At 35.2% G+C, this 22,516-nt stretch overlaps 1 protein-coding gene across 2 annotated transcripts in view; it reads left to right on the top strand.

The window, feature by feature from the left end:
• Positions 1-22,516, top strand: part of GPHN (gephyrin) — a 539,761-nt gene that overhangs the window by 111,786 nt on the left and 405,459 nt on the right. For both annotated transcript variants that reach the window (XM_062181321.1, XM_062181322.1), the window contains exon 2: positions 6,737-6,815. In XM_062181321.1, the coding sequence (XP_062037305.1) occupies positions 6,737-6,815 (79 nt within the window). The remainder of the gene's footprint in view (positions 1-6,736; positions 6,816-22,516) is intronic.

The raw sequence follows: 22,516 nt of genomic DNA, 5'->3' as shown, positions 1-22,516 counted from the left end.
TATGAAGAAAATGGCACCTTATCAAAAATCCCACTTCTCAATTATGTTGTCTTTATAGAATAATTATATTCTATTATATCCTTTCTAGATCTAGAATTCTAAGATAATTAAAAGTCATTTTCTCTGCTTTTCTCTGTGATTCACTTAATTTATTCCTAAAAGGATTAAGTAAGATTTCACTAGATTGACTTTTACCTACATGTTAGCTGCAACATTAGCAGATTATTGTAACTAACCCAGTTTATTAAATTTAACAAGCGATGGTTAAATATTAATGAAGAATAAGAGGAGAGCCTGGATTACTTCTAGAGTTTGGTTGGTTCTGGTGGAACTCACTGGACAGAGTAGAATATGAGGATATAAGGAATGGGGAAGAGAGGAAATGGACAAGACAAAATGCTGAAAGATATTCTTTACAGACTTAGTTTATGTGGCTCATGCTGCTCCTTTCTATACTTTTCACTGGCTCCTTGGATTTAAAAGAGATTATAATGAGGGAATTCAGTAAAAGAAAGATAATTATGTTGAGAAGTATATACCTAATTGGATCCCATCTTGGGATAGAAAGAATCTGCTCACATTTCCTTAGTGCTTTGGAATATAAAACTATAAACAAGATGGAAATAAATGTTAGAGAAATTGGAAGAAATAAAGAAGAGCCGGTTCAGTGAGATTATACTAGTGATTGGACGATTAGTACCCTTCCCTAATTTGTAAGGGTGTACTTCAAAAATTTTATTAAATAGTGTTAGACAATAAGGTGTATTTTCCATGAAGTTTTGAAAAGCCATCATGTGAGCAGATTTTCTTGTCATTTTAGTTAATTACACAGTCTATGGATATTCCTATATTAATTTGTTCATAGCCTTTCACTGTGAAGTAATTTTATTTTTCACCAATTTAATGTTAACTTTTCCATATATTTAAAGAGAGTGCATAGCCTGTGTTATCTCCTCTTGTTCAGTATTATCAGGAAAATGAAACTTCATCTTTAAGAACAGTCCTTTTTAGCAATTTTCATTTTAGCTCAAGAAGTATTTTTATATCCCTAACGCCCTTATAAAGTAAATATAAATTTCCAGTATTTTTATCATTGGATGATTTTATGTAATTTTGGTTTTTTTCTCAGTAGGTCTTTCTTTGTAAGAATTACTATTTTATTTTTGGAACTTTTTATTTATTTAAAAGGAAGAGAGACAGAGATAGACAGTTCTTCCATCTGCTGATTCACTCCCCAAATGCTGGCAGTAGCCAGAGTTGGACCAGGCCAAAGCCAGGACTTAAATCTGAGTCTCCCTTGTGGATGTCAGGGACTCAAGTAGTTGAGCCAACACCTCCCAAGGGTGCATATGAGCATGAAGCTTACTTAAAAGTGGAGGAGTAGAGATTTGAACCAGCCACTCTGATATGGATATGGGTGTCCCAGTCAGTGTTTTCATTGCTATGAGAAAAACTCAGCCCAGTATTACTTTTTGAGGCAAGTTTATATGAGTCCTAAAAAGCTTTTTGGTATGTGTAACTAAAACAGTATAGCATCTTTATTTTGAATAGATAGATATGATGGCAACTACTAGATAATTGTCTTTAGGAAGACTCCTTGTTGTATTTAAGTCTTATATTGTGACAGTTTTAATACGTTTTAGTTTTAGATGAACTAATTATGTTATAAATTAATGTTGGTTTTTATTCTTATATTGTTTATTCGATAAATTTCTCACTTTAATGTTCTTTATCATGTATGCTAATGATCTGGTTCCAGGACTGAGCAATTTCTTTTTTTTTTAAGATTTATTTATTTATTTGTAAGGTAAAGTTAAAAGAGAGAAAGGGAGGGAGGGAAAGAGGGAGAGAGATTGAGAGAAAAAGAGGGAGAGAGATCGATCTTTCATCTGCTGGTTCACTCCGTAAAAGGCTGCAGTGACCGGGACTGGGCCAGTCTGAAGCCAGGAGACAGGAGCTTTTTTCGGTTTTCCCACGTGGGTGTAGGAGGCCAAGTATTTGGGCCATCTTCTGCTGGTTTCCCAGACACATTGGGAATTGGATTAGAAGTGGGACAGCTGAGACTCAAACCATCGCCCCTATGGTATGCCTGTATTGCAGCTGGCGGCCTTACCTCAGCGCCGGCCCCAGCCTGAACAATTTCTAAGCCTGCACAGTTTTCTTTCATCATCTTCTAAGCATTCTTTTTTTTTTTTTTTTTTCTTTTTAAATCTTGCTGTAAGTTCAGGTTCATGTTGTCTGAATTCTATTATCCTTTCCTTCTGCTACCTAGTTTCCAGTCTAGATACTCTACCTAATTTTATGTTTATATCATTGATAATAGTATTCTCTTAGTTGATAAGATAATTTTTAAAAAATTAAAACAATCTATACTGGCTGTGTCTGAGATATTTGGGTAATTAGTTACCTGCTCCAAGCTTCATTTTCTTGTCTATAAAAAAGGGGATGTCAGTGTCTCACAAAATTGGGAAAAGGATTAGATTAAACGAAATAATGTGCTTGCTGTGGTGCCTAAATCTTAGCAAATAAGTATTGCCCTGTAAATACCCAAGTTCAAAAGCTCATAATTATCTGTATCTGCTAAGAAATGAGAAAAAATTGATTTGTCTTTATTTTATTTCACCTAGTAGAACCATCCATTCCATCCAGTTTGGTCTACTCATTCAACGCTATCACCATTCCACTTCTATGCTCTCACTCAGATCAGGGCCTTTCTACCATTTCATTTGAGTGTACATTGGTCTAGTCCTGTTCCCGGTATAGTTGTATACTGATTTGTATAGATCTTATATTACTGTTTTCTGCTAATATTAAATTTGATCTCTCATTGCTGTTTTGGCTCTTGTTACCTTTTTTCTTGTTGTTCCTGATTAGGCTAGTTCCTTCTTTAGAGTTTGAATTTATTTATATTTTATTATACTTTGAGTCCTGGCTGCTCCTACCTGATCTGGTTCCCTGCTAATGCACCTGGGAAAGCAGTAGAAGATGGTCCAAGTGTTTGGGCCCTTACACTCATGTGGGAGACCTGAGGAAGCTACTGGCTCCTGGCTTTGAACCAACTCAGCTCCAGCCATTGTGGCCATTTGGGGAGTGAGCCAGCGGATGGAGGACCTCTCTCTCTGCCTCTGCCTCTCTGTAACTCTGCCTTTCAAATAAAAAAATAAATCTTAAAGCAAATTTTACTTTTACTACTTACAGTGCATTCTTTAGGCTATTTGCTTTCAATGCATTTTATTCTTTAGACTGTTTCCTTTTTTACATACTAAAGTCCCTTATACTTTTTATTTTTCTTTAAATGCATTCTCTTTCTAATTTCTGAAAATAGTATTTTTTCAAGGCATCAACAAAAAGTCAGCTGACAGGCAAGATTTCTTTTTCCCTCGTCCCAGTAAATCAGTTTTACCAATTTTGTGCTGTATATACCTGGTATCTTACAGTATATACTCTTTTGTGTTTGACTTTCATTTTGTTTTTGAGTTTATGTTATGGTATTCATAAAAACTTTTCTATTGCTGAATAATATTTCATTGGAAGGATGTTTTACAATTTCAAAAATCTATTAGTTGATTTTTTTGTACAAATATTCTTGTACAAATATTTTTGTATATGTATATTTTTTCATTTCTTTTGAGTAAATACCTCTAAATGACTTGCTTGATCTTATGCTAAGTTATACATTTTCTCCATACAAAAGTGATGCTGTATTCTTCCTATTGTATCTCATCAGGTGGCTTATTTTATTGGATTTGTCTTATTACTAGTAGTGTTTAATTCAGCTGCATGTTATGTATCTATAGTATGTGCTATATTTCTGCATTATAATTTCACAGTTTTTTCCCTTCATGGTTAGTACATATTTTATGCAGACATACTTTGCTGAAGTTTTGATTGATTAACATATTAACATGAACTAGTAGATTATTTTATTTGGTAATTTAAAACATGCTATATCACTTACTTCAGTGCTTACATAGTTTCAGATATGGTTTATGGTAGTCCTATCTGTGTTGCTGTTGTCTTTGTTCTCTTGACATGTCTATTAATTCTTTTTGCACTTGCTTACTTTCTAAGTTTATCTTATATTTTCTCTTTTCTGGAATGGAATCTTGAATTTAGCTTTTTCATTCAGAGATCTTTTTATAATTATTTTGCAATTTGAATTTTCAAACCTGTTCTCTTAGGATAGTATATAGAAATCTCTTGTATGGATACCTGTAACATATAGTTAACTATGTTTATAAGTATTTGCCTTAATTATTTTGATGCTGCAGCCTCCAATATATGTAGTTTTCAGAGAATATTTCCATTTTATCTAGCTAGGTTCTTCAGTTTTGGATATTTGTATATTTTTGGCATTTAGCAGATAGTGTATCATTTGACTTATAAATAAATAGTAGGTTATGCATGGCCATGCTTATATCTTTCAAATGATATCTTTTTGCCCTAAGATTGAAGCAAATAAGTTTTCCTCTTAGGATAAAGTACACAATTTTCATGTTAATTTAACCCATGTTTTAAAATTGTAAGTTAATTATCTTTCCAAATTGTCATATCTTTCCATCTTATGTTATAACAAACAAAAACCAATAATAGATTCTGGGAATTAAGTCTTTTTCTTAAGAAAATGATTAAAGTTTTATTTCACCAGGAAACATAATGTGAGAACAATTACAATTATTAAGATATAGAGAAGCATTGAGCTAGACTGTAGTCACAACAGTGGTCCTAAGACATGTCATTGAAAATGTGTGTTATGAAAAAACTATACATGAATTCCTAATTTCTTTTACCAAAATAAAACTTACCTTTATTTCACTTTTCATTACATTTTGAAGCCCCTCATATTTTACACTTTATTAAATCTAACCCATACTAGATACTTTCTCATTATTCTTTGAGATTTATATAAAATTGGAAACAATTAATATGGTGTGTTAGAATTCAGATAGCTTCCCTTCTTTGTAGATAGTGAATGCTATAAGCAGTGAGAGGATTTGATTTTAACACTGTGATCACAGTGTATTTATTTATTTATTTATTTATTTATTTTGACAGGCAGAGTGGACAGTGAGAGAGAGAGACAGAGAGAAAGGTCTTCCTTCTTCTTCTTTTATTTTTTTGACAGGCAGAGTGGACAGTGAGAGAGAGAGACAGAGAGAAAGGTCTTCCTTTGCCGTTGGTTCACCCTCCAGTGACCGCTGCGGCCGGCGCACCGCGCTAATCTGATGGCAGGAGCCAGGTGCTTCTCCTGGTCTCCCATGTGGGTGCAGGGCCCAAGCACTTGGGCCATCCTCCACTGCACTCCCTGGCCACAGCAGAGTGCTGGCCTGGAAGAGGTGCAACCAGGACAGAATCCGGCGCCCCGACCGGGACTACTAGAACCCAGTGTGCCAGCGCCGCAAGGCGGAGGATTAGCCTATTGAACCGCGGCGCCGGTCAGGGTCCACTCTTAAATCAGACTTCTACTAATGCAGACTAGGAATCAGCAGTAACGCTCCAGCTATTAGGTTCCTAATGTCCATATGGGAGATCTGAGTTACATTCCTGGCTCCAGAATTGAGACTTGTCCAGCCCCAGGTGTTCTGGTCATTTGGTGGGTGAACTAGCGGATCACAGCTCTGTTTATCTGCCTCTCTCTCTCTCTGCCTCTCAAATAAATGAAGTAAATAGTAAAATAAATGAATAAATGTTTCATCAAAGGTCATATTGATTCTATATAGTACTACGTTATACTTATTGTAGGTGAGAATTTGAGCACATAGTGCTTATTAGCACATTAATGAATATCAATTATTGCCTAGATTCTAGATTAGAAAAATGAATATATACAGAAAAAATTATTTATTATTAGGCAAGAACTCTGCTAAATAGTCTGTTTTACAAATATTTCTAAGTATAAGTGATTCTTGATGATGCTAGACAAACTATGATTGTCATTTACAAAGTAATGGAGGGTAGAACTACTGTAGTTTGGAAATTTGTGTATGTGTTTCAGCTTGCATTAAATCTGTTTGGTAAAAGTTCTTTAAGTAAAATCTTTGAAAACAATCTAATATATAACAAATAAAAACAGTTAGTTCTTTTTTATTTATTTATTTTTTTTGACAGGCAGAGTTAGTGAGAGAGAGAGACAGAGAGAAAGGTCTTCCTTTTTCCGTTGGTTCATCCCCCAAGTGGCTGCTACGGCCGGTGTGTTGCACCGATCTGAAGCCAGGAGCCAGGTGCTTCCCCCTGGTCTCCCATGTGGGTTCAGGGGCCCAAGCACTTGGGCCATCCTCCACTGCACTCCCGGGCCACAGCAGAGAGCTGGACTGGAAGAGGAGCAACCAGGACACAATCCGGCGTCCCAACTGGGACTAGAACCCGGGGTGCTGGCGCCGCAGGCAGAGGATTAACCTAGTGAACTGCGGCGCCGGTCCCCAGAGTTAGTTCTTTAGCTGAAAGGGAGAAAAGGATGTCATTGATCCTCTAGAATAAAATTTAGACCAGCATGTTTATTATTTTATATATTATATTTCTATAAAATTAGTATGCTTAAGTTAGTGTATATTACTGAAATATTGATTTTATCCTTAAATATTAACATGTTGCTAAATTGATGAGGCCTAAAATCAATCAATATTGGTGTTTAGGGAAAATACTGAATTTTCTTCTCAAAATTCCTTTTGGTCAGCAATAGCTTATGTGAAATGTAAACAAAACTTATTTTTCTTTTCTTTCCCCCATTCCTGTTTAGTGAGTGATAGCTGCTTCAGGAATCTTGCAGAAGATCGCAGTGGGATAAATCTCAAAGATCTCGTACAAGATCCTTCTTTGTAAGTATTTGGTTTTCATTACTACATGTAATTTAAAACTTTATTGTTGGTGTTACTTTTTTCAAAAGAGTTAGGGCTAGGAACTAATTTATAGGTAGACAGTTTCTTTTTTTCTAATGATTTATGGTAGATGTTGTAAAGTCTGATAGAACAGTTTATTTTAAGGAATAGAAGAATTTTAAATTGAAGAATGTTATTAGTGACGGATTTTTAAAGGTACAGAGCTAATGGCTGGTGATATCTTGCCAATGTGAAAATAGATAGTAGACAGGGAAGATGATTAGTAACAGATAGTAGACAGGGAAGATGATTGGTTTGCTTTGGAAGGTAAGATTTAATTTAGTTCACTTTAAGTTTAAGCTTATAAAATATAATTACCATAATTATTTGTATTTTAATTAGAACTATAAGATAGCTGCTTGTAGTAACTGTATTTAGTTTAACATATTAAATGTGTTTCCAATGTTCCACATTAGAAAGGTGTACATGGCACAAACATTTTGCAGAATTTTGTGGGGTTCATGTTTTAATTTTCCTTGCTTATGAATCAGTGCCACTCTTAACAGCATGTACTTGGCTATAATATCACTTTCTACTTCCTGAATTCATTAATTTTTTGCAGTCCTATTTACTAGGAAATGTACATATTCTCTTTTATATGAGCCCACATTCTCAGGAAGATTATCTTTTATGTACAGAAAAAATTTCAAGGCTGGTTAAGTCTGGGTACTTTAATGATGTTTGATACATATAATAAAATATTTTAAAATAAAAAATCAGTCTTCCAGATTGCATGTAATCTCTACCCTCCCACAAGTTTCTCTAGGAACTCCTTTGAAAATTTTGTGAGCAATAAAACATAAGAATATTTAAACTTAAAGATTATTGATTTTTTACTGATTGAACAGTCATTTTGAAAATATGTTATCAAAAGAGAGTGCTGAATATATATATTGATTATTGAAGTTTATAATGTAATTAGTTCTGATTGCTTTTCTGAACCTACTCTTTACATTTTATCTTTTTTCCATCTATTACTTCACTCAAACATTGACAGTGTTCTTTCTTTCTCCAAAATTTTAGTCCTATGAAGATTAACAATTATCCTTTCAGCCCTGCTAAAATTTAACCAAGAATAAAATTATTCTCTGGTAATGTACACATACCTAGTAAATAAACATTGAACCATTTCCATGAAGAATTTTATTTTCCTTATGGATATTGGAGGAAATTTCATAATCAAAATATTTTTCCCACTAGAATGAAAAGGTTTTTTCATTAGTGCTCTACTTGTTTGGTGTATGTTTAGTCAAATATGATTATATTTGTTAATACAATAATATGTTAAAATCTGCTTATAAGGATTTTAATTATTTAAAAGCTGTAGAAAATTATACTTGAATACAGTAATGAACTCTAGTTTTTTGAGTGCTTTGTGTTTCTTCCTAATATGTAGAATCATATTCATCTTTCAAACTACTGGTAAATTCTGAATTTTATCCTAGAATAAAAGAAAAATTCATATCAGATAACTTCACTGGATACGCAAAATAACTGCTGTTTTAAAACAGTCAGACATACTAATTCAGTAGCATTCTCTTAACTTGACTTAGCCTCTTGGCATTAGTCTAGAGTATACGAATATTAAATTCAAGGTAAAAGAATTTGTTTTGATCTCTGCCTGTTTGGATTTGAAAAAATTTTTTCTTTATCAAGAATTACTAAGATGTACCATAATGACTCAAATTCATACAAGTATTTTATAGATATATTTCTTTCTTGGTAAAATCCTTTAGAGAAAGACATGTCCAGTGTGGTGCATTATTTCCAGTTGTTATGATGAGAAATAGTTTATTCTGAGTTCCTTTCTGATTACAGTATTCACTTAGTACATACTTCATTGATGAAGATGTTTTCTTAAACCAGGTATCTTTCTTCTCAACCAAACTCTTGACATAAATCTTTGCTATTTTTAAAATTGATTTGTGGCCGGCGCCGTGGCTCAATAGGCTAATCCTCCGCCTGCGGCGCGGGCACACCGGGTTCTAGTCCTGATCGGGGCGCCAGATTCTGTCCCGGCTGCTCCTCTTCCAGGCCAGCTCTCTGCTGTGGCCCGGGAGTGCAGTGGAGGATGGCCCAAGTGCTTGGGCCCTGCACCCCATGGGAGACCAGGAGAAGCACCTGCCTCCTGGCTTCGGATCAGTGCGGTGCGCCGGCCACAGCACGCCGGCCGCGGCGGCCGTTGGAGGGTGAACCAACGGCAAAGGAAGCTTTCTGTCTGACTGTCTCTCTCACTGTCCACTCAGCCAGTCCAAAAAAAAAAATTGATTTGTGTATACTTTTTGGTTCTACATGAAGTCAAATTCTTTACGTTGCAACATTGATAAGGATATTCACTGAAATTTCTCTTTTTACAGTAATCTTCTCAAAAAATATGAGTACTTTAATGGTTATTAAAATTGTATAAATATGTTATTTATTAAATACAGTAAATAAATATGTTTTACTTTAATGGTTATTAAAATTGTATAAATATGTTATTTATTAAATACAGTAAATAAAATATTAGAATAATGTGTATAAAGTGAATACATTCTTTGTTAATGTGCCTTAAAGATACGTATTATGAGTCACCTGAGCTACTGATGTTGAAAGGAATTGATGGTAAACAAGAATTAGATATTTCAAGCAATAGTGATATTAGAAAGGAAGTTACAATAGTAGAAGTAGAAAAAGTAGGCTGGGGAAACCTAGGCTTTTCTGATCATTGTTGACACTAAGAGCAGTGTGTTATGTGTCTTAATCAGATAATTAAGCAAATGCATAATTTCTGTGAACAAATCACAGAAATAGAACTGAATCAAGTATATAGATAAAATGATGTTTCAACAGAAAGCAGTCAGAATTAGATGATGTGGTTACTACCTCAGGGAACCTTAAAAAGGCAGAGCTGAAAGTGATTAATTCATACCCTAAATCTGTGTCAAGCTTGTGGGATAATGTGATAGGCATTCTGTAATTTCCATAACCTATGCAATGCATACCCCAAGATTTTGTTTTCATTGTAATAAAATGAACTACTGGGCTTGAATGAGTGAGCTGTGTAAAAACAATGGAGGAATGCAGTGGGAAAAAGGAAATATGAGAAAGTTGTGAATCTCTAAACAACACTTTCTGGTCCTGCTGCTAACTTATGATCTGCTATAATAGAGCAGTTTCCGACTTCTGGCAGGGTGGAGGTGAAGTGGATACCTATAGGCCTTTTTTCTTGGCTAGCCTGAAAATACTTGTTTCAAATACAATCCTATAGCTATTAAGTATAAGACTAAGTAAGTGAACTTGACATTTACTTTTGGCTGATTAATGTGTCTATGAATTTTATTTGAGTTAATAATTTGCATGTATGCTAAATTTTGAAATAAATAATTTATTTTTGTATATTGTTTTCTATTTATGCTTATAAATCCAAGGTTGCTTTCTTTTGCTATATAGTTTGCTAATCTGAGTTATGTTGTAAGATCTCGTATTGCAGTTGCGGTCCTAAATAGTGTATTAAAACGTTGTCAAGTTGAACTTGATGTTATCATATTAGAAACAATGTGCTACATAATTTTCATGTAAATTCTAACCATAACTTTATATGATATAATTACTTTTTAAACAGAGAGATGCATGCTATTTAAATAATAAAATATCATTTGTGCAGTTTCTTCTGTAGACATGACTACTATATGCAAAAAGGTTATATAAATAACTATTTTGAATTATGTTCAGGTATGTTCTCTTTAGAGGTAATTTTCATAAATACTTTCAAGTCCCTGTTGACTTTCTGCTGAATGTAAGAGATAAAAACATTACCATTTTTATGCTTTAAGATTTCTTATTTTTTGTAAACTGGCATAACTGATTATTTGAGTTCTGACTCATTTATGGATATTTTAAAAGCTATTGAATTTCTAAGAATTAAAAGAGAATGGGAACATGTGAATGGAAAGAACTAGAGAAATCTCTATCATTCACGATACTGACGGTGATTATGTATATGTGGGGATATTGCTGATTGAGGATGTATAGATGTATCTTGTCTTCTTTAATTAACAAAGGCTGTTAAAAGGACATTCTTAGATATGTGTTGTGAAGACATATAAAGGATCATTTAATTTGTAGGAGAACTGATCATCTCTGAATGCCAAAAGTGTAATTCAGAATATAGGATGTTAGTAATTTTCCTTTTGGTCAAGTGAGGAAAGTTCCCCATTTTCTGTGTGTGCCACATTTTGTTTATCCATTCATCCATCAGTGGACACTTGGGTTGCTTCTGCTTTTTGATTGTTGTGAATAATCACATGGGTGTGCAAATAACTCACAGCCAAAAAGGGAATTGCTGGATCATATAGTAATTCTATTTTTAATTGTAATAAAATTACATAAAAACCAAACTGTTTTCTTTAGTGGCTGTACGATTTCGCATTGCCAATGGCAGCGTATGAGAGTTCCAATTTCTCAACATCTTCACCAGTACACATTTTTGAAAATATATATAGTATCCATTCTAATGGGTATAATGACCCATCCTAATGGCGTTCTTGGTATTTTTAATTTAACTTTATTTCCTTTTCAATGCATTCTCTTTAATAAAAACTTTCATGCAACTCATCTAAAGAGAAAGTGATATTTTTTGTTTGACCATTATAATATCCTGGTATTATGGGAAGTGAACTATATAAAACTATATCTAATAAACTAGAAATTTGCTTCACTGTTATTATAAAGAAGAATATAAAGCACAAAGACATCTGTAATAATTTAGTAATCACAGCAATTTAAGAAATTAATCTTAAGCATTTTGTGTTGACTTCTATACTACAACTGCTCTTGTTATATCATAGAGGATTACTTTTTGGTTTTTCTTTTTTTAGCTAGTGAGTAACAGCTTGGAAATGTAGCATACTGACTAAACAGCAATAACAGCCTGCTGGTTGAAATATATTTGGGTATTATGGATCATTAGTGCTTTATAATGGCATTTTCTGTATAAGAACAAAGGTGAAATTGGAGAAATAGTTGTTATCTAATTGTAAATTTCTGAAACATGAAAATTGTATTTATTTTTATGTCCTTCTCTACAAATGTTATCATTTTTGGTGGTTCTGAAACACAGCCTTTTCCCCCTGAGTATACCTGTCTTCACACTACAGTATATCTGATTAAGTGATATTTTAGTCCCTGGGATCATGCCATTAAATATGAAGGAACAGCAAGATTGCTGTCTGGAAAGCAATCATCTCTAAATATAGTCTGTACTTATCTGCTGGTGTTAAGACAGGTTGCTATGGTGAATTGAATTTCTTAAAAATGCCAGTCAGCAGAGGATAAACAGTGGTTTCTCAGGTGATTATTTTCTGTAGAGCTGCATTTTCAGGTAGATGAATTTTTTGAGACTACTTATAAAATTTTAATTTTAGAGTATCTTTGAGGCCTTTAATATGTATTAAACAAAATAAGACAGTTTTTATGTTGTTATCCTTTGTTTCTCTATAGATAAATTTCATTTGGTATAGAAATTAATTTTTCCAATGGTAGCATTTTAGACATTATGGATTTTTCATTTTGCCCTGCTGTCAGTAGTTCTTCCAAATCTAAGACAGTTTTCAAAATTATCTCAAAATATAAGTTTTTTTTGTCATTATCGGGTTGTTTTGAGTTATATACTTCTTGTTCTAAAATGTGTATCATTTTTAGTGCCACTATAAAATGTATACATTATTCTATGTTGAAACTATAAAACTATAGATAGATATACTGTGCTTTTTAGAAGACATTTCTTTATTTCCAAGTATTTCTAAGAATATAGGTTTAATTTTTAGTGGGTCCATTCATTTTAGAACCTGTTTAATCAGAAATCTTTGGGAAATGCTGAAGTTCTTTAGCAATATAGTTTAAGAAATATAGTTCTTGTAACTAGGAAAATGTGATCAAAGATGAATAATATCTATGTGTTTTTCTTGAAGCATATAGATAGGCAATCTATTTAAATTTTTTAATGAAATATATCAGTGTAGTTTTATTATTTTCGATGTCTAATTCAATATTTCGATATCTAATTCAAACTAACTTAAAAAGCAGATTGGGACTTGATTGACTTATATTATAAGGAATACATAATTATAAGTTTCAGATGCCTGGTTAGCTTCGTGAATCTTAAGGAATAGAATTATTGGATTTTTGCGTCTGGGTCTCTCTCACCTTCTGCCATCGTCTTCTCTTCTCTTTCTTCTGCTCCCTCTCCTTTCTTCCTTATAGCTCAGTGGTCTCCATCAAGTTTAAAATCCTTGAGAGAGTAATAATTTCATTTATCTTGTTTGGCCATAGCTCAACCAATTGCTGTGGTTATTGGAATAGGCTATATTGAGTGACTAATTATAGGGCAGATACCTGTGATCAGACCTGTAAGTATGTAGGGGAGAAGGTGAGCTCAGAGAGTAATAAAAGCTAACAGATGTCCATTTTATTGATTAGTTGTTAAGGAAGAATTTATGCATGAACAAGAATTGTTACTACTTCAAAATAGAATATTTTACTTACCTGTACACAATATCTCAATTAGATGGATATTGGTAGTATTACCTGTGATAATTTTAAAGGATTGTATAATTAAATTAATTGCTAGTAGTTATTCTCTATTTGTTGATATTAGTGATTATATAATACATACACATAAATGTGAATGGCTCAGATGAATTTATTGTTCTATTGGTTATTGTTCAATTGGTAGAATAACAATAGATTTTTTTCTATTTTTCCATACTTTCTTTTTTTTAAAAAAAGTAGATCTTCAGAGCCCTTCTTTGTGGTGTAGCCTCAGCTGTTCTACTTCTGATCCACCTCCCTGCTAATGTGCTGGGAAAATCATCAAAAGATTGCCCAATTGCTTGAGCCCCTGTGGCCATGTGGGAGACCCAGAAGAAGCTTCTGAGTCCTGGTTTCAGCATGGCACAGTTCTGGCCCTTGTGGCCATTTGGGAGAGTGAACTCTCAAGTGGAAGATCTCTTTCCCCACCTCCTCCACACTCTCTCTCTCTGTAAAATTCAGCCTTTCAAGTAAATAAAATAAATCGTAAAGTCTCTTCAGCACCATAAACCAAAAAGAAAAATGGAGTCAAGCATCCATAATCACCATTCTGTTATGACACTTTAATGAGGAATAGTGTTGTACACACATAAAATCAGTGGAAGCACTGATGAAGTGTTCAAAAGGAGATGATCCTTCCCATGAAGCTTTTGTTAAGAAAGGAAGGAAAGAACGAAGAAGAAAGAAAAATGATAGGATGAAAGGGAAAAGCAAAAGAAGAAAGGAAAAAAGGATAGCAGAGTGGCAGGGTGGAAGAAAAGAAGAAGGGGATTAAGGAAAAAAGGTGTTAGGAGGAAAAAGATTGACTATGAGAAGGAAGGGAAACTTCATGAAAATGTTACACTGCTTAGAAATCTACTCAGCTGATGATGAACAAGGATATGGCAGTTTAAAGTCAATGATTAAATTTTGATATCCATGATTGCATTATCTACTTAAATTACTGTGATATAGCAAATCACCATAAACTCATCAGCTTTAAAAACCTGCGTTTGTTATTTTTCTGAGTCAGGAGTTTAAGCACAATTTCACTGGGCTATCTTCTCAGACTCTTCCAAGATTTCAGTGAAGTCTTAATTGGGTTGTATTTTCTTTTCTTTCTTTTTTTTTTTTAATTTTATTTATTTGAAAGTCAGAGTTAAAGATATGAAATGGGTTTCCCATCTACTGGTTCACTCCCCAAGGTGGCCACAACAGGCAGGGCTGGGCCAGGCCAAAGCCAGAAACCTGGAACCCTATCCTTGTCTTCCACTTGGGAAGTATTTGGGCCACCTTCTGCTGATTTCCCAGGCCATCTGCAGGGAGCTGTATAGGATATGAGGCAGCTGGGACTTGAACTGGCACCCATATGAGATGCAGACGTCACAGGTGATGGCTTAACCTGCTATACTTCACCAGCCACTGAAATTTTCTTTCTTACCAGGAGAATCAAACTGAATTAATTTAATTCTTTTAGTTTAGAGATGTAAAATCTAAAACTCAATTTATGGTTTATCCAAAGTCAAATATCTACAGTTATAGGCTACCTGACATTCACATATTGTGCTTTCACTCCCATTCTTAGTTTTGACTTTGTTGTTGTAGTCCTTTTTTTTTTTTTTTTTTTTTATTAAACTTTTATTTAATGAATATAGATTTCCAAAGTATAGCTTATGGGTTACAATGGCTTCCCCCCTCCCATAACTTCCCTCCCGCCCGCTACCCTCCCCTTTCCCGCTCCCTTTCCCCTTCCATTCATGTAAAGATTCATTTTCAATTCTCTTTGTATACAGAAGATCAGTTTAGTATATATTAGGTAAAGATTTCAACTTTTTGCCCATATAGCAACATCAAGTGAAAAAACTACCATTGGATTACTAATTATAGCATTAAATAGCAATGTACAGCACATTAAAGACAGAGATCCTACAGAATTTTTTTTTTTTCAAATTAATTAATTTTCTATGCCATTTCCATTTTAACACCAGGTTATTTTTTTTTTTTCATTTCCAATTCTCTTTATATTTTTTTTTTTAAGATTTATTTATTTGAAACACAGATTCTTGGTATGGCCTGTACACAAACACTTTTTTTTTAGATTTTTTTAAGATTTTTTTTAGATTTATTTATTTATTTGAGAGGAAAAGTTACAGAGAGAGGGAGAGACATGGAGAGAGGCCCACCATCCACTGATTCACTCCCCAAATGACTGGCATCTGAAGCCAGAAGCCACAAGCTTCCTCTGGGCTCCCACGTGGGTGTAGGGGAGCAAGCCTTGGGCGATCCTCCACTGCTTTCCCAGGTCACCTGCAGGGAGTTGAATGGGAAGTTGAGTAGACAGGATTCAAACCGGATACCATGTGGGGTGCCAGTGCCACAGGCAGAGCTTTAACCCTACACCACAGCACTGGCCCAATGCAAATGCTTTTTTGATCATTTTTTATTCATAATAAATGTTTTAAAATGAGTATTTTGCCAGTATATATTCATAGATAGAGGAATAGACTTTGGTTTTATTTGCTTCTGATTTATGTTGATATATGACAAATGAAACTATAGAGACTAAAAGTGAGAATGAGACTTAGTAGCCTCACAAAAAAAGCCTCGGTGGAAAAATGCTCCTTGAACTTGATGTGGGCATGGGTGTATTAACTTGTTCTCCAGGCTCTTACATTGCACCTGGACAAGCATTCTAAATGCAGACATGTATGTGGTGCAAAAGTGGTGATGAAATTTATTCAAAAGGTGAGAAGTTGAACACACTTAGACGCATAAGAAGGTGGAGAAATATCCATCATGAGTTGGCATTGGGCCAGAAGTTTGCCTGAAAAGAGTAGGGATGAGAAAGAAAAGAGAGAAGAGGAACCTATGTTCCACCTCCAGCCCTGTTCTGCAGCAAGAGAGAGAGAGTGTGTACCCCTCCTAGTTGATGGTCTCATTTATGAAGTAGGGAGTGGTGCCTCTGCTGGCCTGAAGCCACCTAGGAATTATATGGCACCTCCACAGGTTCCATATGGAGCTCAGATTCCAGATTTTCATGGTGTTCTGCCCTAAGGTCCCGTATAAAGCAAATACGTCCCAGGAAAGGGAATGTTTTGATTGACTTATAGGAGGATAGAATTATATATGGGAGCTTACAGTGACTTTCAGCTCAGCAGATCTGAACAAAACCTGCCTATTCCACATCAAGTCCAGTGTGTGCACTCCTTTATGGAATTTTCAGTGGAAGATTGCTGGCTATGGAGTGGGAAGAGTCAAACAGGCAGGCAAAGAGGTTTGCTAATCAGAAGTCCACATAAGTTTGCTTCCCTAATGAGCTTCTTAAGAAACACCTGCTTGTGACTCAGCCGAAATTAGAAAGAAAATGCCAGAAGAAAAGCTAGAAGATACTAATTGTTTCTTTTCTAAATGTTTTGAGTTTAAAATTTCTAAAATACTGTTCTCTGAAAGATTATGGAAAATTAAATTAACTCTACCCAGCTAGGGAAATTCTCATAATACTGCACTGTTGGGCAGCTGTTTCTCAGATAGTGTAGTAAATGACAATTACCGTAATGTATTTTTTTTTTTTTGCCATCTGAGAGAAATTAAATATAAGCTAACTTTAGACAGAAAGCTAATTTTTAAATTTAATTCAATCTACTTAGGGCAGAAGACTGATTGAACGGACAGTTTGTTTTTTCTCTCCATGATCTCACAATATTCCTATGTGTTTGCTAAACATGCATCACAGCTTTTTATAGTATAATTGTGTGTAAATGATCTGTATTTGTCAATGGATTACAGCCTTCTTTAGGGCCGAGAATGTGCTTGTGTTTATTGCGTCATTACCACCCATGACAGCATTTAATACTGAGAGGAGAGACATGGAGATATTCCTTAAATAGATAAATAAATGAATATGTGAATGAGCAATTTAGTTACTACATGGAATAGTAGATAATGGATGGAGTAAGGAGTAACAGATTCAACGTGTGGTGAATGTACATTGGCAATGCCTACCTTTTCTCTACTCTTCAGGCAGTTTTGTATTAGCATTCAGCACTCTGTTGGTGCTCAATACACAAATGTATTTTCTGGTGACCTGATGACTATATTTAAATTTTGATCATCATTACACATTGTGAATAATTCTATGAGATATTGAGAGATCTAGTTCTAAGTGCAAAAAGTAACCTCAGTAATCTCCATGGTTTGACTTCGAGTCATTTGCTGCTCAGAATACCCAGAACAGATGTAACCAAGAAAGAATTCTGTTCTTTCCAAAAGAAATCAGGAGGATCCCTGCAAATATTTTCAGTTGAATGTATTTTCTGAACAGCTCACATTGAGAAAAACTTTCATACTATAATTTTGGTAGAGGAAAAAAAATATTGTGAGTAGTTCAGACTTAAATTATCTTGTTTCTTAAAAGGCAACGGCTTAAAAAGCATGTTAAGAATATGGTATTCTTTGTCTAAATTTATCTTCTTCTCTTTCATGGATTAACAGCATAGTTAGAGGTGGAAAATACGTGATTGCAGAGTGTGGGGTGAGGTGACATTTATATTCTGGTCAGCATCTCACTTAGTCACCTGGCTTTGAGTGTTAATTCTTAAGGGCCAGTTAGACTGAAGTATCATAATTAAGTCTTCAAATACTTCAGCTCAAATGGATGCAATGCAATTATGGAATTTTAAAATACTAAGTTTAAAATATTTTTCTTTCTTCTATCACAGAGCCATCAATTTTGGAAACTTTAGAACAATAAATGAATATTTATGAGTATCTATTATGTGTCACTTAATATGACAGATCTTGGAAAATGTTGGTGAATAAAGTATGCATGGTCCCTGCAGTAATTTTTGGGGCCAAGTGAATACAACACAACAGAGATTACTGTTTTTCCCTTTAGGATACCTCTGTGAACGACAATATCTTGGGAAAGGAATAGATATTGCTAGTAAGAAACAGTCCAGGGACCGGCGCAGTGACTCACTTGGTTAACTCTCCGCCTACAGTGCCGGCATCTCATATGGGTGCCGGGTTCTAGTCCCGGTTGCTCCTCTTCCAGTCCAGCTCTCTGCTGTGGCCCAGGAGGGCAGCGGAGGATCGCCTAAGTGCCTGGGCCCCTGCACCCACATGGGAGACCAGGAGGAGGCACCTGGCTCCTAGCTTCAGATCAGCGCAGCGCCACCCATAGCGGCCATTTGGGGGGTGAACCAACGGAAAGAAGACCTTTCTCTCTGTCTCTGTCACTGTCTATAACTCTACCTGTCAAATAAATAAAACAAAACAACAAACAAAAAAAGAAACAGCCCAAAGATCAGTTGTCCATCTTGATAAAAATGGGTAAAATGAGATATTTTCTTATATACATTATATGTAACTTTTAAGTTTAATTATATCTTTTGTTTATTCAGATATTATGGCATTCAAGGTAATTGGATATAAGAAAGACATAGAATAAGTTTTAGTTTGTCAGTGCCTCTCTTTCAACATAACAGCAAGAACTAAACACAGTATTTTGGATATAGTCCGTCTGTCACTGAAGAGGATGAGACTTGCTGAAATTCTGTTGTTTATATTACTGATTTTTGTGAGTTCACTTTTGTTTTTTGGAAGGAGTTGGGTAGATAGAGTCTGATCAGTTACATTACCTTTGCCTCCAAGGAATTTTTTTAAATAGCTGTATTGTTTGTTGAGATATAATTACATACCATACAATTCAACACCTGAAGTTTACATTGCGATGGCTTTGGTCAAAGTTGTGCAACCATCACTGCTGTTGATTTTACAGCAGTTTCATTTCCCAAAAATAAATCCCAACATCTTTCTCATTTGCAACCCTTAATCAACTCTGTCTTTATTTACTTATTTTGGATATTTCACATAAATAAAATGACACAATTGTGTTTTGTGACTGGATTCTTTCACTTAACATCGTATTTTCAAGACTCATCTGTGTTGTAGCATGTAAGAGTACTTCATTTTTATTGCTTAATAGTATTCCATTACATGGACATACTGCATTTCATTTACTCATTCAACAGTTGCTAGTTATGTACATTTTCCCCCTTGCTTTTTGGCTATAGTTAATAATGTTCCTATGAAATTTGTACATAAGCTTTTATGTGAAAGTCTGTCTTCTTGTCTCTTCGGTACAAATCTGCCAGTAGAATTGCAAGTTAATATGGTAACTTCAGGTTTAACATTTTGAGGAAATGCCAAAAATGTTTTCTGAAGAGATGAGGCTTTTTTTTTTTTTTTTTGGTTTTAGAGATTGTATGAAATATGTATAAAATTTACCACCTTACCATTTTTAAAGTTGATGGTATTAAATACATTCATAGTGTTGTGTAATCACCATCTCCATTCAGGTTCCACTTGAAACTCTGTACTCATTAAACACTAACTTCCATTTCTCCTTGTACTAACTCTTGGCAATAGCATTTTTACTTTCTGTATCTATGAATTTGACTGCAATAAATATATAAGTGGAATCATACAATATTTTTTATTTGTAACAGACTTAATATAGTGTTATCTTTTCTTTAAAAAAAAGATTTATTTTATTTGTTTGAAAGACAGATTTACAGATAGAGGTATAGACAGAGAGAAGGAGAGAGAGATCTTCCATCTGTTGTTCACTCCCCAAATGGCCACAATGGCTGGAGTTGAGCTGATGCAAAGCCAGGAGCCAAGAATTTCATGCGGGACTCCCACTTGGGTACAGGGTACCAAGGATTTGGGCCATCTTCCACTGCTTTCTCAGGCATATTAGCAGAGAGCTAGATCGGAAGTGGAGCAGCCAGGACTTGAGCCGGCATACATATGGGATGCCAGTGCTGCAGGCCAGGGCTTTAACCCACTGCACTACAGCACTGACCCTAATACAGTGGTTTCAAAGATTTGTCTATGCCACAGCTTGTGTAAAAATTTATTTCTTTAAAATGCTAAATAATATTACGTTGTGTAGATATACTGTGTTTTGTTTCTGTATTCATCTTTCTGCAGACTCTTTGGTTGCTTTCACCCTTTGTTGTCAATAATACTGCTATGTACAAAAATGGTTTCATAAATGTCTGTTAGATTCCCTGTTTTCTCATGTTTTTGTCAATATAGTGAAAAAAGGCATTGCTGGATTTTATTAGAGAATGAGAGATATTGAGAGAGAGAGAGAGAGAGAGAGAGAGAGAGAGAGAGATTGTCAGAAAGAGAGAAAGAGCAAGAGATCAAGATCTTCCATCTTTGGTTCACTACTCAAATACCTGCTACAGCCAAGCTGGGCCAGGTCAAAGCTGTGAACCTTGAATTCAGTTTGGGTCTACCACATGCTTATCAGGGACTCAACTACTTGAAGCATTACCTGCTGTCTCCCAGGGTGCACACCAGCAGGAATCTGGAATCTAAAGCAAAGTCAGGACTTGAACCCAGACACTATATATGGGATATGGGTATCCCAAGTGACATTCTTTTTCTTTTTTTTTAAAGATTTTATTTTATTTTTTTTTTATTTGAGAGGTAGAGTTACAGACAATGAGAAGGAGAGATAGAGAGAAAGGTCTTCCGTCTGTTGGTTCATTCCCCAAAGGCCGAAGCCAGGAGCCAGGTGTATCTTCCTGGTCTTCCATGCAGGTGCAGGGGCCCAAGGACTTGGGCCATCTTCTACTGCTTTCCCAGGCCATAGCAGAAAGCTGGATTAGAAGAGGAGCAGCCGGGACTCGAACCAGCACCTATATGGGATGCTGGCACTGCAGGCAGAGGATTAACCTACTGCATCGTGGGCCGGTCCCCCAAGTGACATTCTAACTGCTACAACAAACACCTGCCCCTAAACATTTCTTCAATGATTTTACATGTCACCAATAACGATTGATATGTGACATAGCATATGAAGCCACCATCTATGATACTGGCATCACATACAGGTGCCAGTTTGTACCATTGTTGCTCCACTTCCAATCCAGCTCCCAGCTAATGGCCTGGGAAAAACAGCAGAAGATGGCCCAAGTGCTTGTGCCTCTGCCACCCGTGTGGGAACCTGGATGAAGTTTTTGGCTCATGGCTTTGCTCTAGTCCACTGCTGGCCATTGTAGCTCTCTAGGGAGTGAACCCATGAATGGAAGATTCTCTCTCTCTCTCATTCTGTAATTCTAACTTTCAAATAAATAAATATTTTTAAAATTTTTATTTAATGAATATAAATTTCCAAAATACAGCTTATGGATTACAATGGCTCCCACACCCCCATAATTTCCCTCCCACCTGCAACCCTCCCCTTTCCCGCTCCCTCTCCCCTTCCATTCACATCAAGATTCATTTTCAGGTCTCTTTGTAGCAACACAAAGTGAAAAAAATACTGTTGGAATACTAGTTATAGCATTAAATAACAGTGTACAGCACATTAAAGACAGAGATCCTACATGATATTTTTTAAAAATTGATTAATTTTCTATGCAATTTCCAATTTAACGCCAGTTTTTTTTTTTCATTTTCAATTATCTTTATATACAGAAGATTGATTCAGTATATACTAAGTAAAGATTTCATCAGTTTGCACCCACACAGAAACACAAAGTGCAAAAATACTGTTTTAGTACTAGTTATAGCATCACTTCTTCACATTGGACAACACGTTAAGGATTAAAGATTATTTATTTGAAAGGCAGAGCTACAGAGAAAAAGAGAGACATAGAGATAGTTATAGAGATAGAGATAGAGATAGAGATAGAGATAGAGAGCTTTCATCTGATGGTTTACTCCCAAATGGCCACAACAACCAGAGCTTAGCTGGTCCAAAGGTAGGAGCTTCCTCTGGGTCTCCCATGTGGGTGCAGGGGTCCAAGCACATGGGCCATCTGCCACTGCCTTCCAGGCATGTTAGCTGGGAGCTGGATCAGAAGTGGAACAGCCAGGACTTGAATTGGCACCAGTATGAGATGCCAGCATTGCAGGCCATGGCTTTCTGCTACACCACAGTGCCAGCTCCTAAATTTTTTAAAAAAATATGTTTAGTCTGAGTTTTTTTATGACTTTAAAATTATATTTTATAAATCATGTGATAAAATTCACTAGTGGTATCTTTTATCCTCTGAGTTATTCTTCATATG

This window comes from Lepus europaeus, chromosome 22 (genome assembly GCF_033115175.1).
Source record: "Lepus europaeus isolate LE1 chromosome 22, mLepTim1.pri, whole genome shotgun sequence".
Taxonomy (NCBI): Eukaryota; Metazoa; Chordata; class Mammalia; order Lagomorpha; family Leporidae; genus Lepus; species Lepus europaeus.
The sequence above is the reverse complement of the archived record's forward strand: the minus strand, read 5'-3'. Positions and strand labels throughout refer to the sequence as shown.